Source organism: Solanum lycopersicum, chromosome 2 (genome assembly GCF_036512215.1).
Source record: "Solanum lycopersicum chromosome 2, SLM_r2.1".
Taxonomy (NCBI): Eukaryota; Viridiplantae; Streptophyta; class Magnoliopsida; order Solanales; family Solanaceae; genus Solanum; species Solanum lycopersicum.
In genome coordinates, this window is record NC_090801.1 from 62,981,481 (window position 1) to 62,996,418 (window position 14,938).

At 31.9% G+C, this 14,938-nt stretch overlaps 2 protein-coding genes across 3 annotated transcripts; both read right to left on the reverse strand.

The window, feature by feature from the left end:
* LOC101247280 (bifunctional nuclease 2) lies at positions 1 to 4,663 on the reverse strand. 2 transcript variants are annotated; one of them, XR_003245388.2, is made up of 10 exons: positions 4,179 to 4,663; positions 2,846 to 3,058; positions 2,698 to 2,750; positions 2,543 to 2,599; positions 1,962 to 2,027; positions 1,797 to 1,868; positions 1,284 to 1,393; positions 1,118 to 1,201; positions 949 to 1,015; positions 1 to 759 (listed from the first exon to the last, which is right to left on the reverse strand). XR_003245388.2 is itself a non-coding variant. In XM_004232483.5 (10 exons), the coding sequence occupies exons 1-9, from the start codon at positions 4,438 to 4,440 to the stop codon at positions 969 to 971; spliced, it is 972 nt and encodes a 323-aa protein (XP_004232531.1). In that variant the 5' UTR covers positions 4,441 to 4,663; the 3' UTR covers positions 1 to 759; positions 949 to 968. The 2 variants fall into 2 exon arrangements, 1 of the variants encoding a protein (XP_004232531.1); XM_004232483.5 differs by having other exon boundaries at positions 1,118 to 1,209.
* Positions 4,664 to 6,322: 1,659 nt separating this feature from the next.
* Positions 6,323 to 9,661, reverse strand: LOC101246587 (serine/arginine-rich splicing factor SR45a). Its single transcript, XM_004232481.5, has 7 exons — positions 9,530 to 9,661; positions 9,371 to 9,390; positions 8,320 to 8,430; positions 8,132 to 8,231; positions 7,666 to 7,815; positions 6,814 to 6,886; positions 6,323 to 6,733 (listed from the first exon to the last, which is right to left on the reverse strand). Exons 1-7 carry the CDS (start codon positions 9,530 to 9,532, stop codon positions 6,504 to 6,506), a joined length of 687 nt encoding a protein of 228 aa, XP_004232529.1. The 5' UTR covers positions 9,533 to 9,661; the 3' UTR covers positions 6,323 to 6,503.
* Between the last annotated feature and the right edge of the window lie 5,277 nt (positions 9,662 to 14,938).

Genomic DNA, 14,938 nt, shown 5'->3' on the forward strand with positions numbered 1-14,938 from the left:
TTGAAAAACAAACTGGAGATGTTGATCGCTTGAAAGGTTTTTTGACAAAGAACCCCCTTCTGGTAATTATTACTTTACAATATTCCTAAATCTCCAATTCTTCTAATAATCTGGAGTCTGGATATAATAAATGCTGCCAATATGGATGGAATCAAATGTACAACATATAACTTGAGCATAGTCACTCCAGCCCCTTCTCTTAACTTATATACAACTATCTATGAGTGGTGATGAGAGGAAAAGGAAAGACACCATCTGTGTGTCATGGTAATATATCACCACATGGCTTTTAAGTCGTGCCATCTTTGCAATATTTGTTGATTTGCACTAAACAAACTCGTCTTTCCTGACCTTCACAGACAGCTTTCTTTCAGCTACCCACTTCAAAGCTTGATCTCATCTCTCTTCTTTTGAAAGTTTAGTGCTACTATTGTTGGCATGGAAGGAGTTCATCTTGAATGCGCACATGCTACTATCACATAGTTCACATATTCTTCAGCAACAATCAAACTATATACATTTTACCTAGAGGTTGCATTGTCGGGTTAGCTAGATAAAACCCCAACTGACACAACATAGGTAAGGCATTTACTTTTCGAGATTTCTACAGCAAGGGGAACATGTACACAATAATAATACTTGAACTTCCCTGAAGATTATTGATTCCTCCAAACTTTTGTTAATGTGATACTGAAAAGTTGAAATATAGCGCGGTGTCATAGCTGCCATCAATCCAGAAGGAATATTTACATTTTATTTCTGAAAAGACAAGGAGAGAGTTTCAACGGATAGCAGCAAAATTTGAAAGATGTGCATTGTAGAATAATGTAAATTTTCAAGAGCCAGATGAATACTATATCCATAATCCAACATAATATAAATATTCTCATTCCATGACACTATTAATGTAATCAAAGAACTCTTTCATTGAACAGTAGAAAGATGTACCTGGAGAAAGATTTTAGAGCTCATGTCTTGAACTCACGAAGTCTCATCAGTTTGTCCTTCCACACAGCTGCAGGAACCAGAAAATATAGGTGATGTGTCAACAAATTAATTACAGAAAAACTATAGCAGATGCTTCCACCAAAATAATTATAAGTTTACTTTGATGTACCTGCATCATTGTACCTCTCCTCATTCACTGCTAAGTTCATATTTCTCAACATACTAAGTTCTTCAGAAAGTAAATCGGGGCCATCTGATGCACTGCGCCAAACAGAATTAGTCTTAAGTTTGGAGAAAGTCCAAAGAAATGTACATAGGAGAGAAAAGAGACCAACCTATCTAGTAATACATCATAGGTGGACTTAATTCTGCTAGATCGGTCCATTCCATAACCTATTCTAGTTGCATCAGTCAAGACAATTTGCTTATTCACAAATATTGGTGCCTGCATAAACCAGAACAAGCTCAATTACAGATAACGGCTGTCAAAATTTGTAGGTGGGGCATTACAGCTCAAGAGAGATTAATAAGACTGATTCTAACAGGAGCTAAAACTGAAAAGAAGTTGATCATACACATAAAACTTTACCACAAGTCCTTATGAATCTCACAAGTAGGTCTAGTGAGATCGTGTGTATTCGACCTTACCCCTACCTTGGAAGGTAGAGAGGCTGTTTCAGATAGACTCTGGGCTCAAGGAAGAGAGATCAATCTTTTCATCTCAGGATGCTAGGAAAAAGGTCAAATGGAAAACAGTCAGGAGACATAATGTTTTCTACAATGGTAAGCAATTTATATGAAGCGATTGATTATCAAACTTGAATCTCAAAGTCCCATAAGAACAATACCTTACATCTTCTGGCAACATTAATGGCATCGGAGGGACGAGCATCCACACTAATAATATCTTTTTCCCCTGCCTGGGTATTATCAAAAATGTTAAATTCAGATTAAATGCAATTACAGAAGTAGGAGTATATTTTCAATCTACGAACAAAGTATTTTGAACATACCTTGTGGAAAAATATTCTGGCAAAATAAGTACTAGTCACTCTTTCTGTAATCTTCACCATTTTAACCTAGAAATGATACATCACCAAATTAAGAAAGTAAGACTAGCACTTCAAACAACAATTAAAGGCGCGGTGTCTGTGTCTGTTTCCCCAATTTAAAGGTGATCACATCTCAAAGGAAGTGTTACATCTTACAAACACGTAGAAGTAAGTGAGGAGTAGCCGCCTCCTGCTCACTTGCCATGTTACAAGTAAAAGTAACCAGTAAGAACTTTTCATGATACTTGGTAAAAGCATATTAGTATCATGAACTGGCAGCTAAAAGATAAGCAGAAAGAGTTAATGGCCGCCTCCTAAAGTTTCATTTCAATATATAAAACTTAAAAATATGAACATTTGAATATATGACATGCTTCTGAAAACCAAAGGTTTCTAATATCAGGGAATGTGGTAACAAATTCAAAAAGAGAAGCTAAAAGTAAACATGGCTAAAATCAAGATTGATATTACTTTATAATTAAAAAATCAAGATTGAGAAAGGATGCATATGATGAAATAGATAAAAAGTGGTATTGACATACTTCATAGCCAGATTTCAACAATAGATTCCTCAAAAGCAGGAACTCGTCGGGGCAATCCTGCAGCAGGCCCAACGTCAGCATCTCAAAGAAATGTTAAGAGAAAGATAAGGAAAAGTAGTCAGAAAATCCGTTCTCAAAATCTTGAAAAAAATTACCCCAGTCTCCTCCTCATGCAATGAATCTATAAGTTTTTCGACAGCATGTTCTCCTGAAGTAGCAGGCAGTAAGAGTTATGAAAACAGTATGATATAACTGTTTACAAGACACTGCTAGTTGTCCAAGTAGAAATTTAAAAGTACATACCAACAATAATTGGTAAGACATATTCTGCATCACAGGAAATCTTAAGAAAAATAGTTGGATTCTTGAAACGGCGAAGAAATCCTGTCCCTAAAGATGATGCATTAGCAATACGATCCTTAGGATGAAAAGAAGAGGGAATCAGCTGAGCAGATGAGTGCCATCTTGTTTCTTCTTGAAATCCACCCATATGCATTTTGTAGTGCTTCATAGTCTCTATAGTCATTGCAGCATTGGTAAACATGCTTAGCCTCAGATGCAGGGTAGAAAATACTAATATACAGTAGAAAGACTACAGATAAAATGTGATAAGCAATTAGATTTCAAAGTACACATAACTTAAGTATTTGAGATGAATGAGTGGCTATGCAATAAAAAGATGCCTAACAAAGTGAAAGGTTATTTTTATATAAGTACTAGACCAGCAATATTATATTAAGATTGAGTGCTGAGCCCCTATGTCCCATCACATCCACGGAATAAATATTGACATATGGATATTAAGATGGATGAATAAGGATAATAAGACAGATGTGCAAGCGTAGAATATTGGAGAAGAATAATAAAAAAAGATGCAAGTAGCACAGGCAGAGAATAAAGAGAGAGAGCCTGTGATAGTTTGGTCATGTCTGGAACAGACCTCCAAAAGGTGATAGAAAAGGACTTGGTAGAAATTTCTAAAATATGAAAATTCTACCAGGACCAATGTCACAACTTACATAATGGAAGCAGAGAAATCCACATATACATATTCATTTGGTACCACATGAAATAGACCTGACTAAACCAAAATGGAATCATATGAATCAAATAGGGAACTCAACTGATTCTGTGATTCAGTATTCAAGATATAAATTATCAATTGACTTATTTTGTTTCTCAAATTATTGTAGAGCGCATGATTTTCCATCTCAAGTCATTTTTTATACAAATTGAAATGATTAAAATGTGTGCATCAGATACTCCAAAAGTAGTTTCTTTTTGAATGATCCACGTGTGATAATACATTTTTTGGAGAGGCGGAGCAAAGATTTTAGGTCCCTCCATTCCATAACATTGGTTTTTTAGACTAATTCGTACAGGATCATCAAATGTTACTGGGAAAGCAACTTGTTCAAAGTCTGTGGAGCTAGCAGCTAAGCAACCAATTTTCCATTTTTCACTTACTAATAGCAGTTGAGCTACATTGATTAAAAAAGCAAAAGCATAGAGAGAAAAATCTGATCTTTTTCATACATTTCAACAAAGTAATGTTCATGAAGAATATATTACCTGCATCAGTATTTCTCTAACAAAAAAATATCGGAGAAAAGGGCAAAACGGTAATTTTCCATACCTGAAACGAGAACGACAGCTTCAATATAATCATCACCCGGTTCATCACTCTGATTAGATTTCCGATTAAAGCTTCCGCGTGATGACTTGCTACAGATTACCATGAATCTGGACTTTCTACAATGCCTATTTCTGGAAGAGAGATGATATGAGATATTTCCAATGGAGGAGTTACAGTTCCAGCTGGCACTCCGGCGACTTGTTTCCGGTAGATCGGTGAAAACTCCGGCGACGGTGGAGATCCTTAACTCAACGCCGAGCATTGTTAGACAATAAATTCAATGTGGGTTTACAGAGAGAGGAGGAAAAAAAAAGGGGGGGATTTAGGGATAAAATAAATTAGGTGGAGAAGACAAAAATATTTGTTGTTGGGCGAAGGAATGGAGCATGTTGATGTTAAAGTGGCTTTTAAAATACTCTACTACACTTCCACAGGGAGGACGAGATTCCTTTTCCCCAATACAAAAATACGTACTATTTCTAGATATTTTTTATTATCAACTTTATTTCTATTTATTTATTATATTAATATTAAAATAAATACACACACTATCAAAATATTTATTAATTTTAAATATGTCTATTTAAAAATTAAAAGAGATGTCATAAAAGAAATAGAGAAATTCTTATTCAATGGAGTAAAAAGAAAATAAAATAGTAGTATAAATTTTATTTCTAAACAGTTTAAAATTTAATGTTTCAAATTAAACGTAAAACTTTTTATCGATATACTTTAAGAATCGTGCTAGGCAATGAATTGAGATTCACGTTTATCTCATTTCTATTATTTAAAAAATAACGTGTTGGAAAAAAGAAAGTCGAGAAAGATAAGTTCCTCTTAGGTCTACCCTGTTATTGGCAATCTATCATTGTTCACCACAATACCACATACTAAATATAGAATAAGTTCTTTCCATTTCAAAAAGAGTACTGTAATTTAAATTGATATAAAATATATAAGAATAACAATATTATAATATTAAACTAAAATTATGTTATCAAAATATTTTTAATATCATGATCTTAAACACATCATATATGAAAAATCAAAAGTAAAATTTTGTAATGATTTTTTTTTTTTAGGTAGATACTACTTTTTTTTTTTGGGGGAGTAGCATTTAGTCCATCACTAAAGTTTTAATTTTAAATTACTTTATTTTTTGAAAATAAACTTTAAATTCAATCATCAAACATGATTACTTAGTAGTTGTCTGTTAATTGTTATAGAACACGTGGAAGGAAATGGTTGGCCTTAAGGTAAGAGTGCGCCAAAACGTGCATCGCATGCTCCTAACACTCGTATTTTGTTGGAGAATTTTTCCTAACCCTTCTGTTCACCTAGCAATATTTAACTTCACAAGGGTCTCCCTTTAAATTTTTGCACAAAAATAGTCAAAGCTCTTACTACTAGGTCATATGTATGTGTATAAAGAAGAAGAAGAAAAAGTCATATATGTAAGACTAGTGAGGTCATATGTATGAGTATAAAGAAGAAGAAGAAAACGTCATATATGTAAGACTAGTGAATAGTCTATGTATCCACATACCAATTCATGATTATTGAGGCACATTCTCTTTTCAACGTTTGTTATTAACAATTACCAAAATATAATACTTACACTAACTCGTAAAATATCTTCACGTGCTCATTAGAAAATCTAGGATATTATTGTTGACATTTGGAAGCTTGTTCCGTGTCTAGTCATCTTAATTCTTATCCATTTGTTACTCTTTTTTTATAATTGGATGTCTAATTAACTAAAGAACCTACTTTTAACAACTTGATAAGCTCGTAGGCCCTCGTGTTTGTACTAGAATGAGTCAAATGTCATGTTGGGGTTGGACCACCTTGTAATAACGAACATGGCTACTTTATCACGACACATCTCCAAGAACGTCATATCTTGTAAAATCAAGTCATCAACAAATATCTAATAAACTCAGCTACTCCATTTTGTTCAAGAAAATACCATTAAGCAAATTACTGGGTGAAGTGTACATTTTCACTTCAAACTAATATCCAAGTTGCAAGAAAAGAGAGGATCTTGACAATGATAAAGCCACGAGCCAGAAAGTTGCTAAACAACATGTAAGAATGAACCAACAGATATCGTAAACGATGTCACGACCATGAAGACAACAAAATGACAAGCAACGAAAGAGAATACATACATCATAAAGTTTCAGAAAGATTACAGATAATCCACATTCAAGGTGTAACCCAGACATACATTCATTAACCAGTACTCTTTAACATCAAGACTAGTCCACATCAAACTTATAGATCCTTACAAAAGCAGTTTCCATAGCTGAGGACGAAACCCACTTATCTATAACCACGAGGGTAGTTCCTTTCATAAGGAGAATATGACCGGGATCGCGCACGTCTCGACCTTCCAGCATAAGGTGAGCGTCTAGGAGAATAATCTCGCCCACCTCTATATGGAGAGTGTCTGGGAGAATAATCTCGCCCACCTCTATATGGAGAACGTCTTGGAGATCTTCGGTACCCATAGTCACCACGGCCACGATACCTACCCCGATCACCATGATAACCTTTGACCAAAGCAATGAGTACTTTAGAGATTCCACAAATCAAAAATAGAATAGGAACTTACATAGCATCAGAAGCTTACCATCACCCCTTGCGCTCTGATGAAGCCCAAGATAATGACCAGGTGTTGGAGTCCTTGGCCGTTTTCTACGAGACTGAAAAACAAAATAGATCATCTCAATATGTGAAATCTGAACATATGTGATTTACATCAAGAACAAATGGGTTATCTCGACCAGATAATGTATTCTAGAGAATGAATTCCTTGTAATGGAAGAATATGAAATTGCTAATATCGGGTGTTCTCTTCACAACAAAAAAAAACAGAAATATTTGTAATTCTATGAAATCATAACCTATGATGCTAACATCCAAAGAAAAGAGAATCACCAAATGCACTCCTAAAGGAAGAATATAACATTCAACTAATCTGTGCCAAAAAAAAGCAAGTCTCCTCGAAAAACCTCTGCAAAACTGAAGGTGGCACAAGCACACAACGATGTCCATTACTAAGAAATAGGATATGACACTAGTCACACAGGATAGCAGCTTAAATATTTTCGCACGTCTTATAACAGCTAAAAGATGGAGATAGAACCAACACCAGGATGAGATACCATAAAAGCCTGATTCTATTGTTGATAATGACCCTTGATTAGTTGAGAGTTTGAAGTATTTGCTGAGGTTGTATAGTTGTTTGGCAAAATAGTTGCTAAGTTTAGTCGATCAGATGCATGTGAAAAGCTGTTTTAGCGGGCCATTTGGTCAAGCTGAGTGAATATAATGTTGCAATGGAAGAACTGATCATCTTTGATTGCTGCCAACAAAGCTGACGTAATGTCTTCTGAATATAATCAGAAAACCTCCAAGTCAAGAAAAAAGAAAAGCAAGCCAACAGAACAATGGTTCACCAATCAATGTATAAATAGCTGACCTTCTCCACCGTTATGGACCGGCCTTCAAGGACGGACTGATTAAGGTGCTTAATGCAGCGATTGGCATCCTCAAGACTATCCATTGTTATGAAAGCAAAACCACGAGAGATGCGAGAACGGGGCTCCACAACCAGAAAAGCTGACTTCACCTAATCAAAAGAAAGTATAAGAAACTTCAATAGCAAGCTTTAAAGTATGAACAATGAGAAAAGAATCCAGCCAAAATTCCACAATACATCAATATCTTGGCAAATGCATTGACAAGACTTTGCTCATACAATAAACTTAAATGAAAACTAGATGTTTCTAAGATAATCATCATAAATGAAAAATTTCCATTATAAAGAGTAGATACAACACAAATTATTTTGAACGAGAGAGAATGTTGGTATGCAGTATGAGCACCAAATCATGGCAGAAACAGAACCAGAAAACAACTTGCTTATACGTAAACCAGAAACCAACCTTTCCCTCCTTTGAGAAATGCTCTTCAAGATCCCTTTGAGTGACCCTTGAAGATAATCCAGTCACATAGAGTGTGTTTCCAGGATTAGTATCTTCAGCCCTAATCAAGTCATGGAGGAAATTTTGAGAAACCGAAACGAAGCTGTTAACATAAAGAAGGTGAAGTAAAACTAAAGTTCCACTCATACCTTCCATGACTTCTGGACCTTGATCTTCCTCTTGGCCTTGACTGTGATCTAGTTGGGGATCGAGAGCGAGATCTTGACTTTTCTTCCCAAGGTGAAGGAGAGCGGGAATACCTGGGAGTCCAATAAGTACAACATTGAACCAGTTTATTAACACCAACCACATGTCTTTAAAGATGGTTCCTCGAGTAATGATGGTATCTTTTTCAAGTATATGTAGCTCATAAAATTTCTATGTCAACTAATACTACTAAAGACAGTGGCTTAAAAGAAAATCCGTTGGAGATCTATTTGCGTGCAAAAAGAAAACAGAAATGCATCGCTAAGGCTATGTTAGTGTGTTCTCCATTAACATGCTCAACAATTTTACTTGTAAAAAATGCCAAAAACTTATCCATAAAGGTTGATTGGTACTTTCTAACTCAAGAAAGACTTAGCATATGACCAATTTTATCAATAAGTAGGAGGATCTTTGACGACCATACAGTGGGAGACTTCATTAGGATGTTCCCTGGAAAACATTACTTCAAATCAAAGAGAGAGAAAAAATTGAACCTTATCCCTTGCATAAGTAAGGCATAGGATTAATGACTTTATTATATACAGAATTACCCATATATACAAAATATGAGATTCTCAGAAATGTTTTATGCTTCAGTGACATTCCCCAATAAAACAAACGGAAAACTAATTCTACATGATAAACTTAAAAACAATTCTTCCAAAAACAGATTCATACCTTACCATTTCTCTATTAAAAAAGATTAACACATTAACATCTCTCCAAAACACAAATCAAAGTGAACTCCCCAAAATCCAACAAACCCCATTCAATTTTTTTACACCACATAGATATCCCAACTAGCCTGATGAATAAAACAATGTATTCACCATTCACAAGGCCAACAACCAAATAAAGAAAATATAGATCAGCGAAATACAGACAAAAAAACCCTAATAAAGATAAAACCAATTACGGAAAGTTAGACGGATCAAGTCGATGCAACAAATAAACAGAAAATCCTCAAAGTTCTATAAAGAAACAGAGTGGTACCTTTTGCGTGGAGAATCAGCCTGCAAGAAATCATAAAGATGATAAAATTTGTTGTTTCGACAATTAATTAGGTTAAAAAATTCTGAAAATATGCAAAAAAACACATATATGTTAAATAGAAGAAAGATATAATGGGAGATTAGAGAGAGCAAAGCTTGCCATTTCGGATGATGGAGCGAACCCTAAATTGCCAATACGAAGCGATCCCTAAATTGACTCGACTAGAATGATGCAAGAGTTGAAGCTTTAAGCGTGCCTGTCATAAATAATCACAATTTTAGTTATGCCCTCTTATTTTAAATAATACCACTTCAATCCCCTTTAGCTAGAGCCGTCAATATGGGCTAGGCCTGTTAGACCGATCTGATCTAATTCGAAATTTAATAGGTTGGGCTAAGATTTTTGAAGCTCATTTAAAGAAATGGTTTTTTAGTTCGACCTGAATAAGTCTGCTCATTTGGGACTTGAGAAATATTGGTAGGGCCGGTCAGTTGGCCAATAAAAATTAATTTGAAAATATTATATAATATTAAAATATTTAAAAATAAAGAAAGTCCAAATCAAAATAATTAGGTTAATATTTTTATTTACATATTTATACTTTTAGTTGAAAAACAACTTAATAAATACTAAGGAAAATGCATAAGTACCCTAGATTGTAACTAAAATTTCAGAGACACACCTTAATTAAACTAATGTCATATTACCCCTGAACTTTTCTTTTTAATTTTATACACATTTGGTCTTATGTGGCACTCTATGTAACTCCACGCAATTGAGGCGCGTCAGAGATATTTGGATGCCACGTAGGCCAAAAAGGTACACAAAATTACAAAAAAAATAAGTTCAAGGGGGTAATACGACCTTAGTAAGGTGTGTCTTTGGATTTTGGTCATAGGGGTACTTGTGCATTTTCCCTAAATATTATAAAAATAATTTTATTTGTGAATTTGATTAACAAGTAGTGACAATGTCTCATTTGTTTCCATTAAGATTAAGACGTTTGAATTTGAATACACATTTAAATATTAAGATGTGCATTAAGATCTAAAAGTGTAAATCTGAATAAACATCTGAATATTAAAATATTGTCTCTGAATCTGAACACTAAATTATTGGGACAGTTTGTTTTCAATATCTGAATGCACATATGAAATTAAACATTATATCAATAAAATATTATAAAAACCTTGTTAGTAAAATAGTTTTTTTTTTCATATATTATAATATTTTGAACATTTTTACCGTAACAATTTAATATAATTTATCTTTTAAGAACTCAACATTAAGTTACATCATTAATATGACTATTTTTTGCACTCAAATACTTTAAGAATCTAATATAATGCAATTTAAAATAGTTTATATAGAGTAGTAAATATATAGTTTAGAAAAATATTTTATTTTATTTTATTCTATGATAGAAATTTTTTATTGTTATCGATCAAATAACTAATACTTTCTTATTTTTTAAAAACCATGCTAAATATTATATCATGGAATGCTTATCAATTCAAATATATTAATTAATTTAGAAAGTAAAAAATGTATATTAAATTAATTTGAATAAAGGAAATTATAATGGCAAGCATGTAACTAATATTAATTAAATAAGAAAATAATTTGTATGAGTTGTCGTGATTTAGTTGAATTAAGATAGGACGGTCTTATTTTTTAGTCTGAATAGTGTTAAGGTGTGTTACAGATCTGATTCATTCAGATATATCTAGACCCTTTAAGAGGCTTATAAGAAAATAAATAAACGAACTTAATGAATTGAATCTGAATAATTAAGATCCAGTTCTTAAAAACAAACACACTTAATGAGACAAATCTGAATGAATAAGATTCAAATCTCATTAAGTGCAAACAAATGAGGCCTAACATAATGTTATATTGTTTTGTCGATATTTATGATAATATTTTTAAATTATAATTTATAGTTTAATTTAATATTTATAAAAAAAAGGGAAAAGGGTCAAATATGCCTCTGTACTTTTCGAAAAGGTTTAAATATGCCCCCCGTTTAAAGTTTGGTCCATTTATACCCTCGCCGTCCAATTATTGGTACAAATATGCCCTTATGGGCGTTAATTGACCACCTCAAAATATCCAACGCATTTTACTTTTCTTTAATTACCCAAATGGATTTTCCACGTAATTTTAATATTACAGCGTGACATTTATATTACAAAAGAGAAAGGGTCAAATATGCCCCTAAAAATTCGACCCATTAAACTTACCCATATTTTAAGGTTCAATTATACCCCTTTTATTACCCGTATCCGACCCAAAACCCATATCCCTTTTCCCCCGATTTTATTACCCGTATCCCCTAAAACCCATCCCTAATTTCCTAAACTTCCTTTTCCCCCAAGAACACAAATCGCGGATAGCATATCCATTCTTCATTTCAAAGTTAGGGTTCTTGAGAGCCTCATTACCCCCATCAATTACATTAATGTAGCCTAACCTAACCTCCAGATTAGTGCCTCTGCTGGAAAATGGCAGCATTCAGTACTGAAGCACCAAGAGAAAAGGGCAAACAGATACCAAAGAACTACATGAGGAATAAATCCAAATCTCTAGCTACCTAGAAAAGAAATAAGCTTACAGATGCTCGATGTATTTCATGATGAAATTTCAGAGACGAATTACACTTGACAGATTCACCAGAGTTGCTTTCTTGATCAATTGAATCAAGCTTTCCCATATATAGAACTCCTTCCATTTTTACCTGGACTCTACCACGATGGCTTGTACACTATAGCCAGGTAATGGCAGAAAAATAACATCTTCACGATATCACAAAGGACTTCACTGTCAAGTTTTGGGGGATACGGGTAATAAAATTGGGGGAAAAGGGATATGAATTTTGGGTCGGATACGGGTAATAAAAGGGGTATAATTGAACCTTAAAATATGGGTAAGTTTAATGGGTCGGATTTTTAGGGGCATATTTGACCCTTTATCTTTTGTAATATAAATGTCACGCTGTAATATTAAAATTACGTGGAAAATTCATTTGGGTAATGAAAGAAAAGTAAAATGCGTTGGATATTTTGAGGTGGCCAATTAACGCCCATAAGGGCATATTTGTACCAATAATTGGACGGCGAGGGTATAAATGGACCAAACTTTAAACGGGGAGCATATTTAAACCTTTTCGAAAAGTACAGGGGCATATTTGACCCTTTTCCCTAAAAAAAATATAATTTTTTAAAAAGTGAGCTGGCCCGGCAAGCTTATAGCCCACGTACTTGTGGGCTGGGCCGACCATTTTTTGGCCCACACAAAAAATGGGCTAGCCCGGCCAGCCCCGTAAAATGTCAAAGCATGTATGGGTTAGTCCGGATGGGGTGGGCTAGTCCATATTGACAGCTCTACCTTTGGCGTTGACAAAGGAAAAAATATTTAATTTTTCAAAGCGTCAAGAATATTCTCTAACTTTATTTATTAACTAGTGAAATTATTCGCGTTTTGCGCGATTATATAAAATATTTATAAGATAATAATAGAAATATGTAATATTTAGGTTAGTATCGAATATATAGATAATATTAATATTTTTCCTCGTCTGCGATATCATAGACTTTTTTTTATACATATAAAATATATTTATTTATTTTGTGTATATATATATATATATATATATATATAAACAAAATATTCACCGTAATAAAGTAAATAGAATAAGAGACAGTATGTTGAAATAACAATATATTGTATTAGGTTGGAAATATTTTATATGTTATAATTTTCTATATCTTTTGTAGCAGTACTAATGTTCTGTTCAAACTCTGATCTCGTCAAAACAAAATTGATTTTTTAAAATTTTATTATTACATTTACTTATTATAATTTTTTAAACATTAATTAAATATTTATAAGACTTACGAAAATAAAACATATAAAAGTTATAATATTTAATATATATATATATATATATAACACGTTACAAGTAAGATGAAGAGACATGAGTTATAAATAATTCAAATGTATAATTTTATTAGAAAATAAATGTATTACTAATTATGTATTGATTTTATTTGTAAATTAAATAAATAAAAATAAGGGGTGAAAATACAAAAAATGAACAGAGAAAATATAATAATTGCTGACTACATAAAAATTATAAATACATTTCGAAGCAAAAAGAATGGTGACAGATTGTTATATATACAAAAAAATTACATCATGAAAATAATATTTTATTTTTCAATTACTTTTTTTAATTATAATAAAAGTGAAACTAATCATCATAATTTTTTTATTTTTGTTAAATGAAATAATTATATTAATTTTCCTAACAAAAAGAAAATAGAATATTAAAGGATCAAATGATTAGCATTGAAAATATAATACATTTAGCTTATTTACTTATATAAATCAAAATTTTAAAAAGTCTAGCAAAAGTAATTAAGTTGCTAATACAGTTCAAAATGAAAAAATAATCTCTAAGTATGCTTCATTTTTTTTTCCTTCTATCATCTTCTTCTACAAAGAGATCCGCCATCATGTTTTGATCCATATGTCAAATTCTTCATTATATGCAACCAACTGAATTAAAAAAATCATATACCAATTAAAAATAATTATGTCAAAGGAAAGAACGAAATATAAACTATATTTAATATATTATCTTTTCAATAGTGCTAACAATACTAAATAATAATTATTTCTTGAAATCTAACAAATATTATAATCAAACTATATTAAATCTGGAAAACTAACTATTGGAAAGAGCAATTGCATACGGACAACACATTGTTAAGAATTACAGATATTTTTTTTAAATCATACTTACTTGATAAATTATAATACAAATATAAAAAATATATATTAAGAAAGCATGTCTAAGTACATAAAAATAAAAAGAAATACTTTAGAATGAAATATATCTTACCTTCATATCTTTTTTTTGTTACATGTTAGTTAATTCACAAAAAAATATGATGAATAAGAGAAATTATAACTTTGTATGTGAATCTTCATGAAAATAAATATGAATTTATATAGAAAATAAAGGAAATGAAAAATAAGGGCTTGAGGATGATATATTTATTAACTTCATGCACTTTTTTTTTTGTTACATGTAAATTTCATTTATAAACCAAATACTAATTTATATAGACAAAAATAGAGAAAATAAAAAATAAAAATTTGCAATGAAATGTTTGTTACCTTCATGTACTTACTTTTTGTTACAAATCAAACCTATATGATAAAAAGAGAAAGGATAATTGTGAATGTGAATCTTCATGAAACTAATATGAACTTATAGGCAAAATAACGGAATACCACAAGACATCATAAACTTACAAATTTAATTTGGAGGTCATGGACATAAAGATTATGAGAGTTATAAATATTATTAAAGGTAAAAATTAAAGCGGGACAAGTCATGATTAGTAACTCCCAATGAATAAATTTAAAAATAAAAAATAAAAATACTTAAAATAAAAAAAATATAAATTATGATTTCATGATTAGAAGTGAGATAAACAAATAGAAAAAATATATAGAGTTTTTTTTTATAAATGTTTCTACGTTAATAAAATATTTATT